The sequence below is a fragment of the Mesoplodon mirus genome (genome assembly GCF_964341445.2).
Source record: "Mesoplodon mirus genome assembly, chromosome: 14".
NCBI classification, from domain to species: domain Eukaryota; kingdom Metazoa; phylum Chordata; class Mammalia; order Artiodactyla; family Ziphiidae; genus Mesoplodon; species Mesoplodon mirus.
In genome coordinates, this window is record NC_138990.1 from 55,629,320 (window position 1) to 55,642,895 (window position 13,576).

The 13,576-nt window shown below is 41.9% G+C and overlaps 1 protein-coding gene across 1 annotated transcript; it reads left to right on the plus strand.

Annotated features, from left to right (window-relative positions):
• The first annotated feature begins 309 nt into the window (after positions 1-309).
• Positions 310-5,001, plus strand: GEMIN6 (gem nuclear organelle associated protein 6). Its single transcript, XM_082642429.1, has 3 exons — positions 310-398; positions 993-1,136; positions 4,238-5,001. Exons 2-3 carry the CDS (start codon positions 1,012-1,014, stop codon positions 4,611-4,613), a joined length of 501 nt encoding a protein of 166 aa, XP_082498555.1. The 5' UTR covers positions 310-398; positions 993-1,011; the 3' UTR covers positions 4,614-5,001.
• Positions 5,002-13,576: the final 8,575 nt, after the last annotated feature.

The window sequence follows — 13,576 nt, forward strand, 5'->3', positions numbered from 1 at the left end:
TTTAGGATTTACCTGGAGGGTTCATGACAAAAGTGGAATTCCACTTCCACTCCCAAGGAAGAGGTGGCACGAGCCTTTCCTCTTAAAATTTTTATCTTGAAATGTCCATCGTGGCAGTGAAAGGCGGACCCTAGCGAACAAGAAATATTATTATTATTATTATTACAAAAGAATCTTAGCCCTTCTCCACACCCTGCACCCCTCTTTCATCACCCCACGCCTCGGGACTCTGAGACCTCGAGGTGTTACCAAGGCCACGGACTACAAAACAGAGAATTCTGGGGGAAGGAAGTGACGACACGGCGCAAAGCAGGCTGGACTCCGGCAGGCTCGGCTCAAGAGACTCCTTCCTTCCCATGCGGTTGCTGAAGACTTGGCGGTGCTAGGAGTTTTAACTGGTATTTTTCTCATTTGTCAGGATTACACGTTAAGTATCACCTGGCTTGAGTACAGCTCTAAGTATCATGCGGCTTCGGGTTACGCCAGGGCATCAGCTCTAGAGCCTTAGCTGCTGCTCCTTCGTTTACGCATCCTCCAAACAAATTTTAAGATGAAAAGTGTCACAGATCCGGGGGCCTCTCCCTGGCGGGATCCAGCGGAGGCACAGAGCCAGAGAGGGAATGGGTGGATATCAGAGGAGTTTTCTTTTTCATTTTTGGCTAAGAGTCGTGTGGCGTGAGCTCCTTTGATGGAAGGAGAGCAGAGTTCAAGGATTTGAGCATCTGCAGACTGGAGATCAAAGCCAGCGTGAAGGCGATCTGGAATGGGGTTGGGAGGTGAAATAGAAGTGTGCCAGATAAGTTACCCCAGACTGGGCCCAGCGGCAACTCGATGTCCCCGTGGCTTTCAGACTGAATAGTAAAATTTAACTGTCTTTCTGATATGGAACTTGAGGCAAATTGCAGGTGTTCTCTACCTCTAGAATGGAGATTGGGGTAAGACATTTGCCTGGGTGGAACATATATATTAATCCGAACTGGTGGTTGTTTTAGATCTAGCCAGCTGGCAACCATGAGTGAATGGATGAAGAAAGGCCCCTTAGAATGGCAAGATTACACTTACAAAGAAGTCAGAGTGGCAGCCAGTGAGAAGGAGTATAAAGGATGGGTTTTAGCCATAGACCCAGTCTCTGCCAAGTGAGTATGGGTCCTGCTTCCCAGAAATCACCCCTTTGCACTGTTACATCCATACTAAGAAAGCAGATAAATGAAAGGCTAATTATTCCCACATAAGAATTTAATTTCCTTTGAATCTAAGTACTGTTCTAATTATAGATTTCTGTCAGACCAACCAAGTTCGTAGAAATGGGACACTCCTTTTTTATTACATTTTATTGGAAAATTTCAAATATACACAAATATGAAGAGTAGTATAATGAACACTAATCTTATTCCCCCTTCCAAATATTTTAAAGCCAACTACAGACACAATTTTGTTCATAAATCCTTCAATATATCTCTTAGCAGATTCGGACTCTCTAATAAATGTAACCACAATACCATTATAACACCTAGCAAAAGTAATAATAACTTTAATATTAGCTAATTCCTAGTTTGAGTTCAGATTTTCCTGATTGTCTCCAATGTATCTTTTTAAGCATATCAATTTGTTGATATGTCTCTGAAGAATCTTAATCTATAACTGTACTTTCTCTCTCTTTGGTTTTCCATGTCATTTATTTGTTGAAGAAATGGAATCATTTGTCTATAGAATTCAATACACTCTGGATTTAGCTCATTGCATTTATCATGGCATAGTTTAACATGTTCTTTTATCCTTCGTATTTCCTATAAACTGGTATTCATAACTAGAGGTTTGATTAGGATCAGATTTATTTTTTGCAAGGCAACTTTAAAGGTGGTGATCCACACACTTTATTTTGGAATGATTTTAGATTTACAGAAAAATTGCAAAGAAAGTACAGAGAGTACCTATATACCCAGCTTCCCCTAATGTTAACAGTTTACACAACTGTCAAACATTTGTCGGAATTAAAAATTTACACTCACTAAACTACAATCATTTGGATTTTATCAGTTTTTCCACTAATGGCCTTTTTCTGTTCTGGAATCCAGTCCAAGGTCCTGTATTACATTTAGGCATCCTGTCTCCTTAGTCTTCTCTGATATGTGACAGTTTTTCAGTCTTTACTTGTTTTTCATGACCTTGACACTTTTGAAGTGTTCTGGTGAGGTATTTTATAGAATGTCTCTCAATTTGGGTTTGTGTGATGATTTCTTTTTTTTTTTTTTTTTTGGCTGCGTCGCATGGCTTGCGGGATCTTAGTTCCCTAACGAGGGAATGAATGCGGGCCCTCGGCAGTGAAAGTGCAGAGTCCTAACCACTGGCCTGCCAGGAAATTCCCTGTGTTGTTTTCTCATAGACTGGGGTTATAAGTTTTTGGGAAAAGTACCACAGAAATGAAATTCATATCATGTCACATTGCATCACATCATGTCATACACCATATCATATCATATTTTAGTTAGGATTTTTCCATTTGTATTCATGAGTGAGATTAGCTTATAGTTTTATTTTTTAATCCTGTTCTTCTCTGCTTTTGGTCTCAAGGTTATATTAGCCTCATTAAATGAGTTAAGGCATAGTCTCCCTTTTATAGTCCATAGGAGAATTTGGTTGGATTAGAAATGTTTGGTCCTTGAAAATTTTATAGAACTTCCTGGTAAAATTGTCCGGGCCTTTTTTAACCCCTCCATGGGAAGATTTTAAACTGGTTATTTCAGGTTTTTTAAAAAAGATTATAGGACTGGGGCTTCCCTGGTGATGCAGTGGTTGAGAGTCCGCCTGCCGATGCAGGGGACACGGGTTCGTGCCCCGGTCCGGGAAGATTCCACATGCCGCGGAGCAGCTGGGCCCGTGAGCCATTGCCGCTGAGCCTCCGCGTCAGGATCCTGTGCTCCGCAACGGGAGAGGCCACAACAGTGAGAGGCCCGCGTACCGCAAAAAAAAAAAAAAAAAAAAAAGATTATAGGACTATTGACATTCTCTCTCTCTTTTTTTTTTTTGAGTCAGTAGTAGAAATTTATATTTTCTAGGAAGTTTTCTGTTTTCAGTTTCAAAATTATTGGCCTAAATTTGTTCTTAATATTTTATATTATTAATTTTTGCTACCTTATTCCTAATATTATTTATATGTGCCTTCTTTCTCTTTTTATTAATCTTGCCTGAGTTTTGTGAAATTTATATATCCTTTTCAAAGAATCAGCTTTTGGCTTTGATGATTCTCTTATTGACTCTTTTTTTAATTGAAGTATAGTTGATTTACAATATTGTGTCAATCTCTGCTGTACAACAAGGTGACTCAGTTATACACATATATACATTCTTTTTTATATTCTTTTTCATTATGGTTTATCACAGGATATTGAATACAGTTCCCTGTGCTATACCTTAGGACCTTGTTGCTTATCCATTCTAAATGTAATAGTTTGCATCTACCAACCCCAAACTCCCAGTCCATCCCTGTCCCTCTCCCCCCTCCACCTTGGCAACCACAAGTCTGTTCTTCATGGCTATGAGTCTGTTTCTCTGTTTGTTTGTTTTCCTGTTTTTGTTTTTTTTTTTTTTTTTTGGCCACGCCAGGTGGCTTTCGGATCTTAGTTCCCCAACCAGGGATTGAACCCGTGTGCTCGGCAGTGAAAGCACAGAGTCCTAACCACTGGACCACCAGGGAATTCCCTGTTTCTGTGTTGTAGATAGGTTCATTTGTGCCATATTTTAGATTCCACATAAAAGTGATATCATATGGTATTTGTCTTTCTCTTTCTGACTTACTTCACTTAGTATGACAGTCTCTAGTTGCATACTCTTTTGTTTTCTCTCTCATTTTGTGCTGTGTTATTTTCTTTGGTCTGCTCTGACGGAGAGTTATTCAGTTGCTTTTTAACTCTAAAAGTTAAATCTGTACCCTATCTTCTTTCCTAATACACATTTAAAGCATTCATAACTCTTTAATGCTTTAATGACATCCCACAATGATTAGCTTTAGGCTGGACAAAAGGCTTAGATGTTTAGGACTGTCAGAGAATTCGTATTGAACAAGTGAAAACATTTGGTGGTGAGAGGATTAATTTAAAACGGGGAAGAGCGTTCCTTATTGTTCTAGTGACCTGTTGGGGGTTGGTGCTGACTCTCATTTCACTGCTTCTTCCATAGTTTTATGGGCCTTTTGGTTTTTCTTTTGCAACTGTGCTCTGAACTTACTTTTCCTCCAAAGTATTGTCCTTGTGAACTTCCTTGAAGATGGCAGCATGTCTGTGACCGGAATTATGGGACATGCTGTGCAGACTGTTGAAATTGTGAATGAAGGGGACCATAGCGTGAGAGAGAAGCTGATGCATTTGTTCATGTCTGGAGACTGTAAGGCGTACAGCCCTGAGGATCTGGAAAAGAGAAAGAACAGCCTGAAGAAATGGCTGGAGAAGAACCACATCCCCATCACTGAAGAGGGAGATTCACGAAGGACTCTGTGTGTGGCTGGGGTCTTGACTATAGATCCACCATATGGTCCAGAAAATTGCAACAGTTCTAATGAAATTATTTTGTCCCGTGTTCAGGATCTTATTCAAGGACACCTTGCAGCTTCCCAGTGAGAGGCCAAGAGCTATGGATGCACTGATTGAAATAAGACTTCAGTTTTTGAAAATTCTTTGTTGTTTTTGGTAAAATCAAAGATGGGGACTATCAGTGCTAATAAGTGAACTGGGCAAGGATGACATCACACACAAATAAAATTAACATAGGGACATCAGAATTATAAGAGCCTTTCCTTTTGATGGAGATACACCTCCATTTCTGTTAGGCAAGAAATGTATGTGAAAAAGATGCAACATGTTAGATTCGATATAAAATGCTAAGGTAAAATCACAGACTTGTTACATCCCTTGCACTAACTAGATGTGTCTGTTTTAAAACGTTTATTTAAAAAAATTTTTTGGTGTAATGATGTAATAGCTTTTGAATCAGAATATATGCTTTTTTTGGTTGAAACTTGAACGTTTTGGTAAAATCTTAACACATAAACCTTATAAACTCTCAAAGCCTTAAAAAGTGAGCACTGGCTGATATCTCTGAGGAAAAAGGTAAGTGTGACAGGTGTTCTGCTGCTGAGCTCAACCCAGTTCTTTTGCCTGATGGGTTCAGCCCAGGCTTCTGGGTCACAGTGCTTTCTTCCTACAGTCTCTACTCCCCTTGTCAGGCTTCACTGAGGGGAGACAATGCAGGAAGTACACTTCACTACATCTGATTCTACCCCTTGGAAGCCAGTCAGGGAGGTTTCTGGCCTACAAAAGCACCTCAGATTGTTCGTTTGGGGGTTGTATGGTCAGGCCACTCAAGATGGCTGTTCTCTTGCTCTTGGCGTGACCAGTCCCTGCTGCGCCTACGCCCTACTCACGTGAATGTGCTCGCCCCCTGCCCCAGTCAGTGATTGTTCTAATCCTTAGGCCAGAACAGCTCCACCTGCTAGTTTATTAAAGGGAAACACCTGCCCCCATGATGGTAGTTAACCTGAGGGGCTGTAAGGGTTGGGTCTCCGCTGCTGGTTTCCCTGGTAACTAATGAGCCCGCCTGACGTCAGTTCCCCCTGTAAATGGTAGCCTCCTGCTCCCTCCGGTAGCGAAGGCTGCTGCTGTGTCTCACTTGCCATGTACCCCGCACGGTGGAGTTGTTTCTCCAGGACCTTGCTTCGGACGTGTAAGATGCCCTGTCCAATAAGCTGGCGCTGTCACTGGGCTCTTTCTTCGGTCTCGAGGCTGGTCATCCACAAGGCTTCCAGACCTGCGAGGTGCAGCCCAACAATTCACAAGCCAGCGAGGAGGCCTAGGGAACTTCCGTGAGTGCCGAGATGTGGGGAAGGAAGGACGGGGACAGAAAGTTGCGGGAGGCAGTGGGGAGTCGCGGGGAGATCCCAGGGTGGCCTCCCACTAACATGTGGAGCCCTGTGGCAGCTGACTACCATGAAAGGTGTTTTTTCTCTTCCATTGTATTGATGATATCCTGTTAAACTCAGTCTCTTTTGAGTTTAAAAGTAGCAGCCCTGGGCTTCCCTGGTGGCGCAGTGGTTGAGAGTCCGCCTGCCGATGCAGGGGACGCGGGTTCGTGCCCCGGTCTGGGAGGATCCCACATGCCGCGGAGCGGCTGGGCCCGTGAGCCATGGCTGCTGGGCCTGCGCGTCCGGAGCCTGTGCTCCGCAACGGGAGAGGCCACGGCAGTGAGAGGCCCGCGTACCGCAAAAAAAAAAAAAAAAAAAAAAAAAGCAGCCGTATGCTCGTGGCTCATCTGACTGCACGGGGATGGCTGGTGAATACAAAACGTCAGGACCTGAATTATCCACAAAGGGCAAGTACACCCCCAACCTACCACCCTTAAACAACTACGGACAGGCTTTAGGGGTATTAACTTAGGGACAGGTTTGTGAATTGGACATGGCCAGTCCCCTGGAAGGGTTTGGTTCAGGCCTATGGCAACGGCAAAATAATAAGAGTACCCTTGGGCTTCTGTTCCCAGTTATGGAAGGGGGCAAAGCAGTGATGCAGTGTGATGGAACAGCAGCTATACGCAGTCTACAAAGAGTTATAACAGGTGGAAGACATTATTAAAGGCCTACTCGAGTCCTGGAGCAATGCAAAAACCACTCTTCAGGGTCTAGAACAGCTGTGTGTGACATATAGGACCCCTGTGGACATGGATAGCAACCAAGGAATCCACTTTACTGGCCACGAAATTCAGAAATGGGCCAATGAAAATGACACACTGTCATTTCTACCTACTCTACGCCCCCACTACTACCAGGCTAGTTGAAAGGATGAGTGGACTACAACTGAGATGGGAAACCCGCTCTCTACGTGTGGACCAGGAGGCTAACTCAGGCCCTACGAACTATAACTGAAGATCCCAGGAGCAATCGTTCCAGTGCTTACTCCATGTTAACCCAGAAGCAACTAGTCAGCACCATCGGAGTTCACCTGTTAACCACCCCAGGGACCATTGCCAACTACTGGTCAGGGTGATAATTCATGTTTGCCCTCGCCACAGGATCTACAGGGGAACACATTATAAAATAAATGGCCCTGGGACTGGCAGGTAAGTCCCCCAAGGTTTGGGCTTGCTGCCCTGTGGGGAATAGGATTAGAAAGGGACTTACAGGTTTCACCTGTCTTCTACCTGCCCCACCTACCACTACCAAGGTAATTAATCCAGACCCCTCCTGGAGGAAGGCCCCATTATATTAACCTTGAGGTCTGCTGTTCTACCACCTTGCCTGTATTTGGCACTGGCTATGGATACTGAGGGTGGACAGGTGGGATGGTACTGCAGGCCAGGACAAAAATCACAGGCAGGGGTGGTATTACCTGAGAATGCTGTTACTGCTTGTATTTTGGTTAATGGTCATGATCTCTTGTGCCTGTTAAACGTTTAATACATTTTGTCCCTAGTCCGAGCAGAGGTAATCTGTCCGCGGACTGGGTGATAACAGTGGCCTCACTGTGAAATGAGTTTGATTGCTGGATCTACAGCAAGATGTCCTCCTCGGGATTTCCATGAAACATTGACCGGATAAAGTGCCTGGCCTCAAAGTTTGCCCATGTCTTGTACTCTTGATACTCTTCGGCTGCTATTGCGTGTACTGCATGTGTGGTATGTGGGTTGCAGTGCCCCTCTAGATACCTGACCCCAGGAATATCACATAAGAGGGGCGGACCCAGATGGTAAGGGTCGTGCAGGGTGTGTAGGGGTGGAGTGTGTGGTCAGATGGCTCAAGGTGGCTGTCCTCTTGCTCTCTGTACATGCCCTGCGTGACCAGTCCCTGCTGCGCCTACACGCTGCTCACCTGGACGTGCTCGCACCCTGCCCCCGCCAGTGATTGTTCTAAGCCTTAGGCCAGAATGGCTCCACCTGCTAGTTTATTAAAGGGAAACATCTGCCCTCCTGTTAGTCATTAAACTGAGGGGCTGTAAGGGATGGGTCTCAGCTGCTGGTTTCCCTGGTAACTGATGAGCCACCCTGACGTCAATTCCCCCTATAAATGGTAGCCTCCTCCCCTGGGTAGCGAAGACTGCCGCCACGTCCTGCTCGCCGTCTGCCATGCACAGTGAGGGCGTCGCTCCAGGACTTTGCTTCAGATGTGTAAGATCCCCATCTATTAAACATTGATGTCTCTGTCGCTGTTTCCGGGCTCTCTCTTTGGACTCAAAGCTGGGCAAGTACAAGTCTTGCATGCCTGTGGGGTCTTTTCAGGGGAATGTCTACATTGACCCCAGGGTCCATCAGATTAGAACCCCAAGCAGCTTACTCCCTAGGACAGGGGTAGCAAAAGTTCAGGCCATGGGGACAAATCCAGGCTACTGCCTCCATTTATTAAAATTTTATTGGAACACAGTCATACCCACTGGTTTGTGTATTGTCTGTGGCTGCTTTTGAGCCATAGTGGCAGAGTCGAATATTGACAGAAACGATATGGCTTGTATTTACAGAAAGATATGGCTCTTTACAGAAAGGTTTTCTCTAGGAGATCCTTGAACTAGCCTGGTCTGCCAGGGGTCAAGGTGGACTTACGTACCCTGTCATCCATACAAAAAGAATCTTGTGGTATTTTTGTGTCTTTTTTGTTTGTTTTTTGTTTTTTTTGTGTGGTATTTTTGGAAGAAATACTTTAAAATATTCAGGTTTTAGGGGGTCTTTGAAAGCAGTTTGATAATATAGCTGTTACTTTCCTGCATAGCTGTCTAATGATAGGATGTAACCCAGTGATTCTTGCACTTTTGCAAGCATCAGAATCAGCTGGAGGGCTTGTTTAACACGTATTGGGAGTAGGGCTCAGCAATTGATTCTGATTCAGTAAGGGGCCAGGAACTTGCATTTATAACAAATTCCCAGATAATGGTAGTGCTACCAGTCCCAGATCACACTTGCCAAAAGCAGTTTAGAAGCTTTGGGGAGCAGAAAGGCCTTCCCTCACAACTTTGTAAAGTTCCATAATCTTAAAAGTGAAATTTAGCTCATAGCCTTTCCCTTCAAACCCTGGAATGTCCTTGGGCAGCAGATAGGGGATGGGGAATAAAAACAAATTTAAATTAAATGGATAGGATTCCGACAAAATGAGGGAGGCCTTGAAAGAAGACCCGTAGGAAATTATCCAATGTTTGGTCAGGAGTGAACCTTGACCTAGGGACAGGTGCACTGGTGTTCGTGGATTTATTTGCTGTCAGACTAGTGAGCTGGGGACAGAGACTTCCTTGGCAACCGAGTCATCTGATTTGTTTAAAAATTTGCCTTGCGAACAAAACCTGAGTGCTAAAGAGGGTACGTGATCTGACTCTGCTATGGAAACCTGCCTGCTTAGGGAGCTGGGCCAGCCAGTCCCACGGCTCAGATTCTCCCTAGGAGTTAACTCACCTGTTTCTGATCCCTCCTCTGGTTCCAGATTCCCGGAGGGAGATCCTTCCCCAAAGCTGGCTCTGCTAGCTGGAGGCAGTAGCTAGGGCAGTCCTTGAACACAGCTGGTGTGAAGGATACTTCTCAGAACAAAAGGTGGTCAGGACTTTCACTGAGTATGTTTTGATCTTGGAGCAAACTTTCCAGCCTCTGTGGTGTATCTTGCTATCCAATTGTTCATCTGATTTCCTAAAACTCTCCACCTTCTTCCAAAGGCTGAAATTGATTTTTTCCGTGAATTGTTTTCAATAAAATGAATGAAATTTAAAGCATTCGCAGTTTTACTTGAGAACTGGTGGAGTTTTCATGATGCTTCTTGAAGTAGACTCTAGAATACTAGGGTCAAGGCTTCAGATTACTATAAATTTTGGGAGAAATCGGAACAGTGAAGGACTATAATTAAACATACTTAATTGCTTCCACTACCAAATACAATCTTTTTTTTTTAAACCACTGAGGTAAGTATAACATACAAAAGCTACCTATTTAGTGTATATAACTTGATGAGTTGGAGATAAGCATACACCCATGGAACCATCCCCACAATCTATGCCGTAAACATATCCATTACCTCCAACAGCTTTTCCTGCCTTTATTATTATACAACTGGTTTTGATTTTTCAGACATTAAAGGATTTCTATTAAAAAAAATTATACCATTACCCAAACATGCTTTTTACTTTTGCGTGTTACTGCAGAATCCTTTAAAATTCTACATAACTGTAATCAGTGTATACAGTTTAGTTTTCTGTTTCTGTAGTTTTCATAATTTTAATATTTAAAACAATATTGTGTTGTTGGACTACAACTTACTAAAACATTTCCTTAAATTTTTGACATTTGTTCTTCTTCAAAATATATATATTTATTTGGTTGTACCAGATCTTAGTTGCAGCAGGCAGGCTCCTTAGTTGTGGCATGCAAACTCTTAGTTGCAGCATGCATGTGGGATCTAGTTCCCTGACCAGGGATTGAACCCGGGCTCCCTGTATTGGGAGCACGGAGTTTTAACCACTGCGCCACCAGGGATGTCCCAAGATTTGTTCTTTTTGCTATCATAGATTATGGTGCTAAAGAATATCTTCATGAATATGTCTTTATTGCTATTATCGAAAGCTGGTGCTTAGAAATGAAAGTACTGTGTGAAAGAGTATGAACACACGTAGGTTTTTCTTCTTTAAATATTTTGTGCTGCTTTACATCAACAAGAGCAATAATGTGTATACAAATTTCATTACACCCTTAGAGTATTAATATTTTGTTTAATTTTTACAACTGAACATAAAATGGTGTTTTAAAGTTGCTTTAATTTGTATTTATTAGCATTTTTCCATGTGTTTCCAGTATGGGAACTGTTTGATTCACATCTTTATTTTTTTTTTAATCTTCGTTTTCAAAAGGTTATTTCCCCATACTTATCTTGTCATATCAGTTTGTGTTTCTAATTTTTACTACATGGCTATATATGTTAATAAGCAACTGTAATTATACATGCATTGCTTCTAACTTATTTTGAGCTAATTTCAGATTTATAGAAAATTTGCGAGAACAGGACAAAGAATTGTCGTATATCCCTAGCCAGCAAATGGTAACATCTTACCACATTTGCATTTTTTGTGCATGTGTATGAGTGTGTTCATTTTTCTCCCTCAACTGTTTGAGAATAAATTGTGCACACAATGGAAATATGAGGACATTTTCTTAAATAACTATGATACAGTTATCAGAATCAGGAAACTAACATTGATACAGTAGGATGATGTAATACAGACATCCAGATTTTGCCTATTGTTCAGTGTCCACTGTATCAAAAAAAGACTTATTTGGATCATGTATTACATTCAGTTATCATGTCCCTTTAGTTTCCTTTACTCTGGAGTAACTCCTCAATCTTACTTTGACTTTCATGACATTGACATTTTTGAATACAGGCTGGTTATTTTGTGGAATATCCCATAATTCAGGTTTGTCTGTTTCCGAATGATCCAATACGGTATGCATTTTTTTGGGTAGGAATACCCTGGAAATGATAGTGTGTTCTTCTCAGTGCATCATTATCAGGAGGCATATGATGTTGATTTGCCCCATATTTGGTGATGTTAACTGTGATTACTTGGTTTAGGTGGTGTTTGTCAGATTTCTCCACTGTAAAGTTATTATTTTTTTCTTCCTAATCAAAGGCATCTTCATACATATTTCTTTTTTAATTAATTAATTAATTAATTTTTGGCTGTGTTGGGTCTTTGTTTCTGTGCGAGGGCTTTCTCTAGTTGTGGCGAGTGGGGGCCACTCTTCATTGCTGTGCACAGGCCTCTCACTGCCGTGGCCTCTCTTGTTGCAGAGCACAGGCTCCAGATGCGCAGGCTCAGTAGTTGTGGCTCACGGGCCCAGTTGCTCCGCGGCATGTGGGATCCTCCCAGACCAGGGCTCGAACCCGTGTACCCTGCATTGGCAGGCAGACTCTCAACCACTGCGCCACCAGGGAAGCCCCATACGTATTTCTAAAAGCTTTATTGAGGTATTAACATATAAAATTCTTCCACCTTAAGTGTATAATTCAGTGACTTTTTTAAAGTAAATTTACAGAGTTGTGCAACCATCATCACAATCTAATTTTTTAAACATTTCCACCATCCCCACAAGATCCCCTGTCCTATTTGCAGTCAATTCCCATTCCCACCCTCAGCCCCAGGCAATCACTAATCTACTTTCTGTACCTGTGGATTTGAGTTTTTTGTACATTTCTATAAATGAACTCATACAACATATAGTCTGTGTCTGGCTCCTTCTACTTAAATTTATTCACTTATAGAATATTTAGGACAATATCCTATTGTGTTGATGAACCACAACTTACTAAAATATTCCCCTAAATCTTGAATTTGATGTCCATGTTGTAGCATGTATCAGTGGCTTCTTTTTATTACTGAATACTATTCTATTATGAATATACTACATTTTGCTTATTCATTCTCCAGTTGATGGATTATTAGGATTGTTAACAGTTTTTGGCTATTATGAATAATGCTGCTGTGAACATTCATGACAAGTCTTTGTGTGGGCATATATTTTCATATTTCTTGGGTGAAAAACCTAGGAGTGGAGTTGCTGGGTTATATGGTAACTTTGTTTAACGGTTCAGGGAAGTGTCGCACTATTTTCCAGTGTGGCCGCGCCATTTTATGCTCCATCAGCAATACACGAAGGCTCCAATTTCTCCGCATCCTTACCAGCACTTGTTAGTGTGGTTATAGTGGTTGTGAAGTCGTATCTCATTTTGGTTTTAATTTGCATTTCTCTCATGACTAATGATGTTCAGTGGTGTTCATGTGCTTATTAAGCCATTGTGTGTATCTTCTCTGAAAAGTTTACTCAGATTTTTGCCCATTTAAAAAAGTGAGTTTGAGTTGTAAGAATTCTTATATATATTCTAGATAATGTTTGCAAATTAAATATCTGATAAAGCACTTTTTTCTCCCAGTCTGTGGCTTGTCTTGAATTCTTTTTATTATTTAAAAATTTTTATTTTATATTGGAGTATAGTTGATTTACAGTGTTGTGTTAGTTTCAAGTGCACAGCAAAGAGATTGTTATACATATATCCATTCTTTTTCAGATTCTTTTCCCATATAGGTTATTAAAGAATATTGAGTAGAGTTCCCTGTGCTATACAGTAGGTTGAGTTTTCTTAATTCAAAAAATTTTTGCACTTCAGAAATAGCATTAAGTGCAGCTTATCAATTTTTTTCATTTATGGATCATGTTTTTGGTCTCAAAGATAAGAACTTTATGTCTAACCCAATGTCACAAAGATTTTCTATCTCTTCTTTTAAATGTTTTAATTCACTCTTATACTTAGGTTTATGTTCCATTTCTTTTTTTCTTTTTTTAAATTTATTTTATTTTTGGCTGCATTGGGTCTTCGTTGCTGCATGTGGGCTTTCTCTAGCTGCGGCGAGCGGGGGCTACTTTTTGTCGCGGTGCACGGGCTTCTCATCGCGGTGGCTTCTCTTGTTGCGGAGCTCGGACCCTAGGCACGCAGGCTTCAGTAATTGTGGCACACAGGCTCAGTAGTTGTGACTCGCGGGCTCTAAAGCGCAGGCTCAGTAGTTGTGGCACA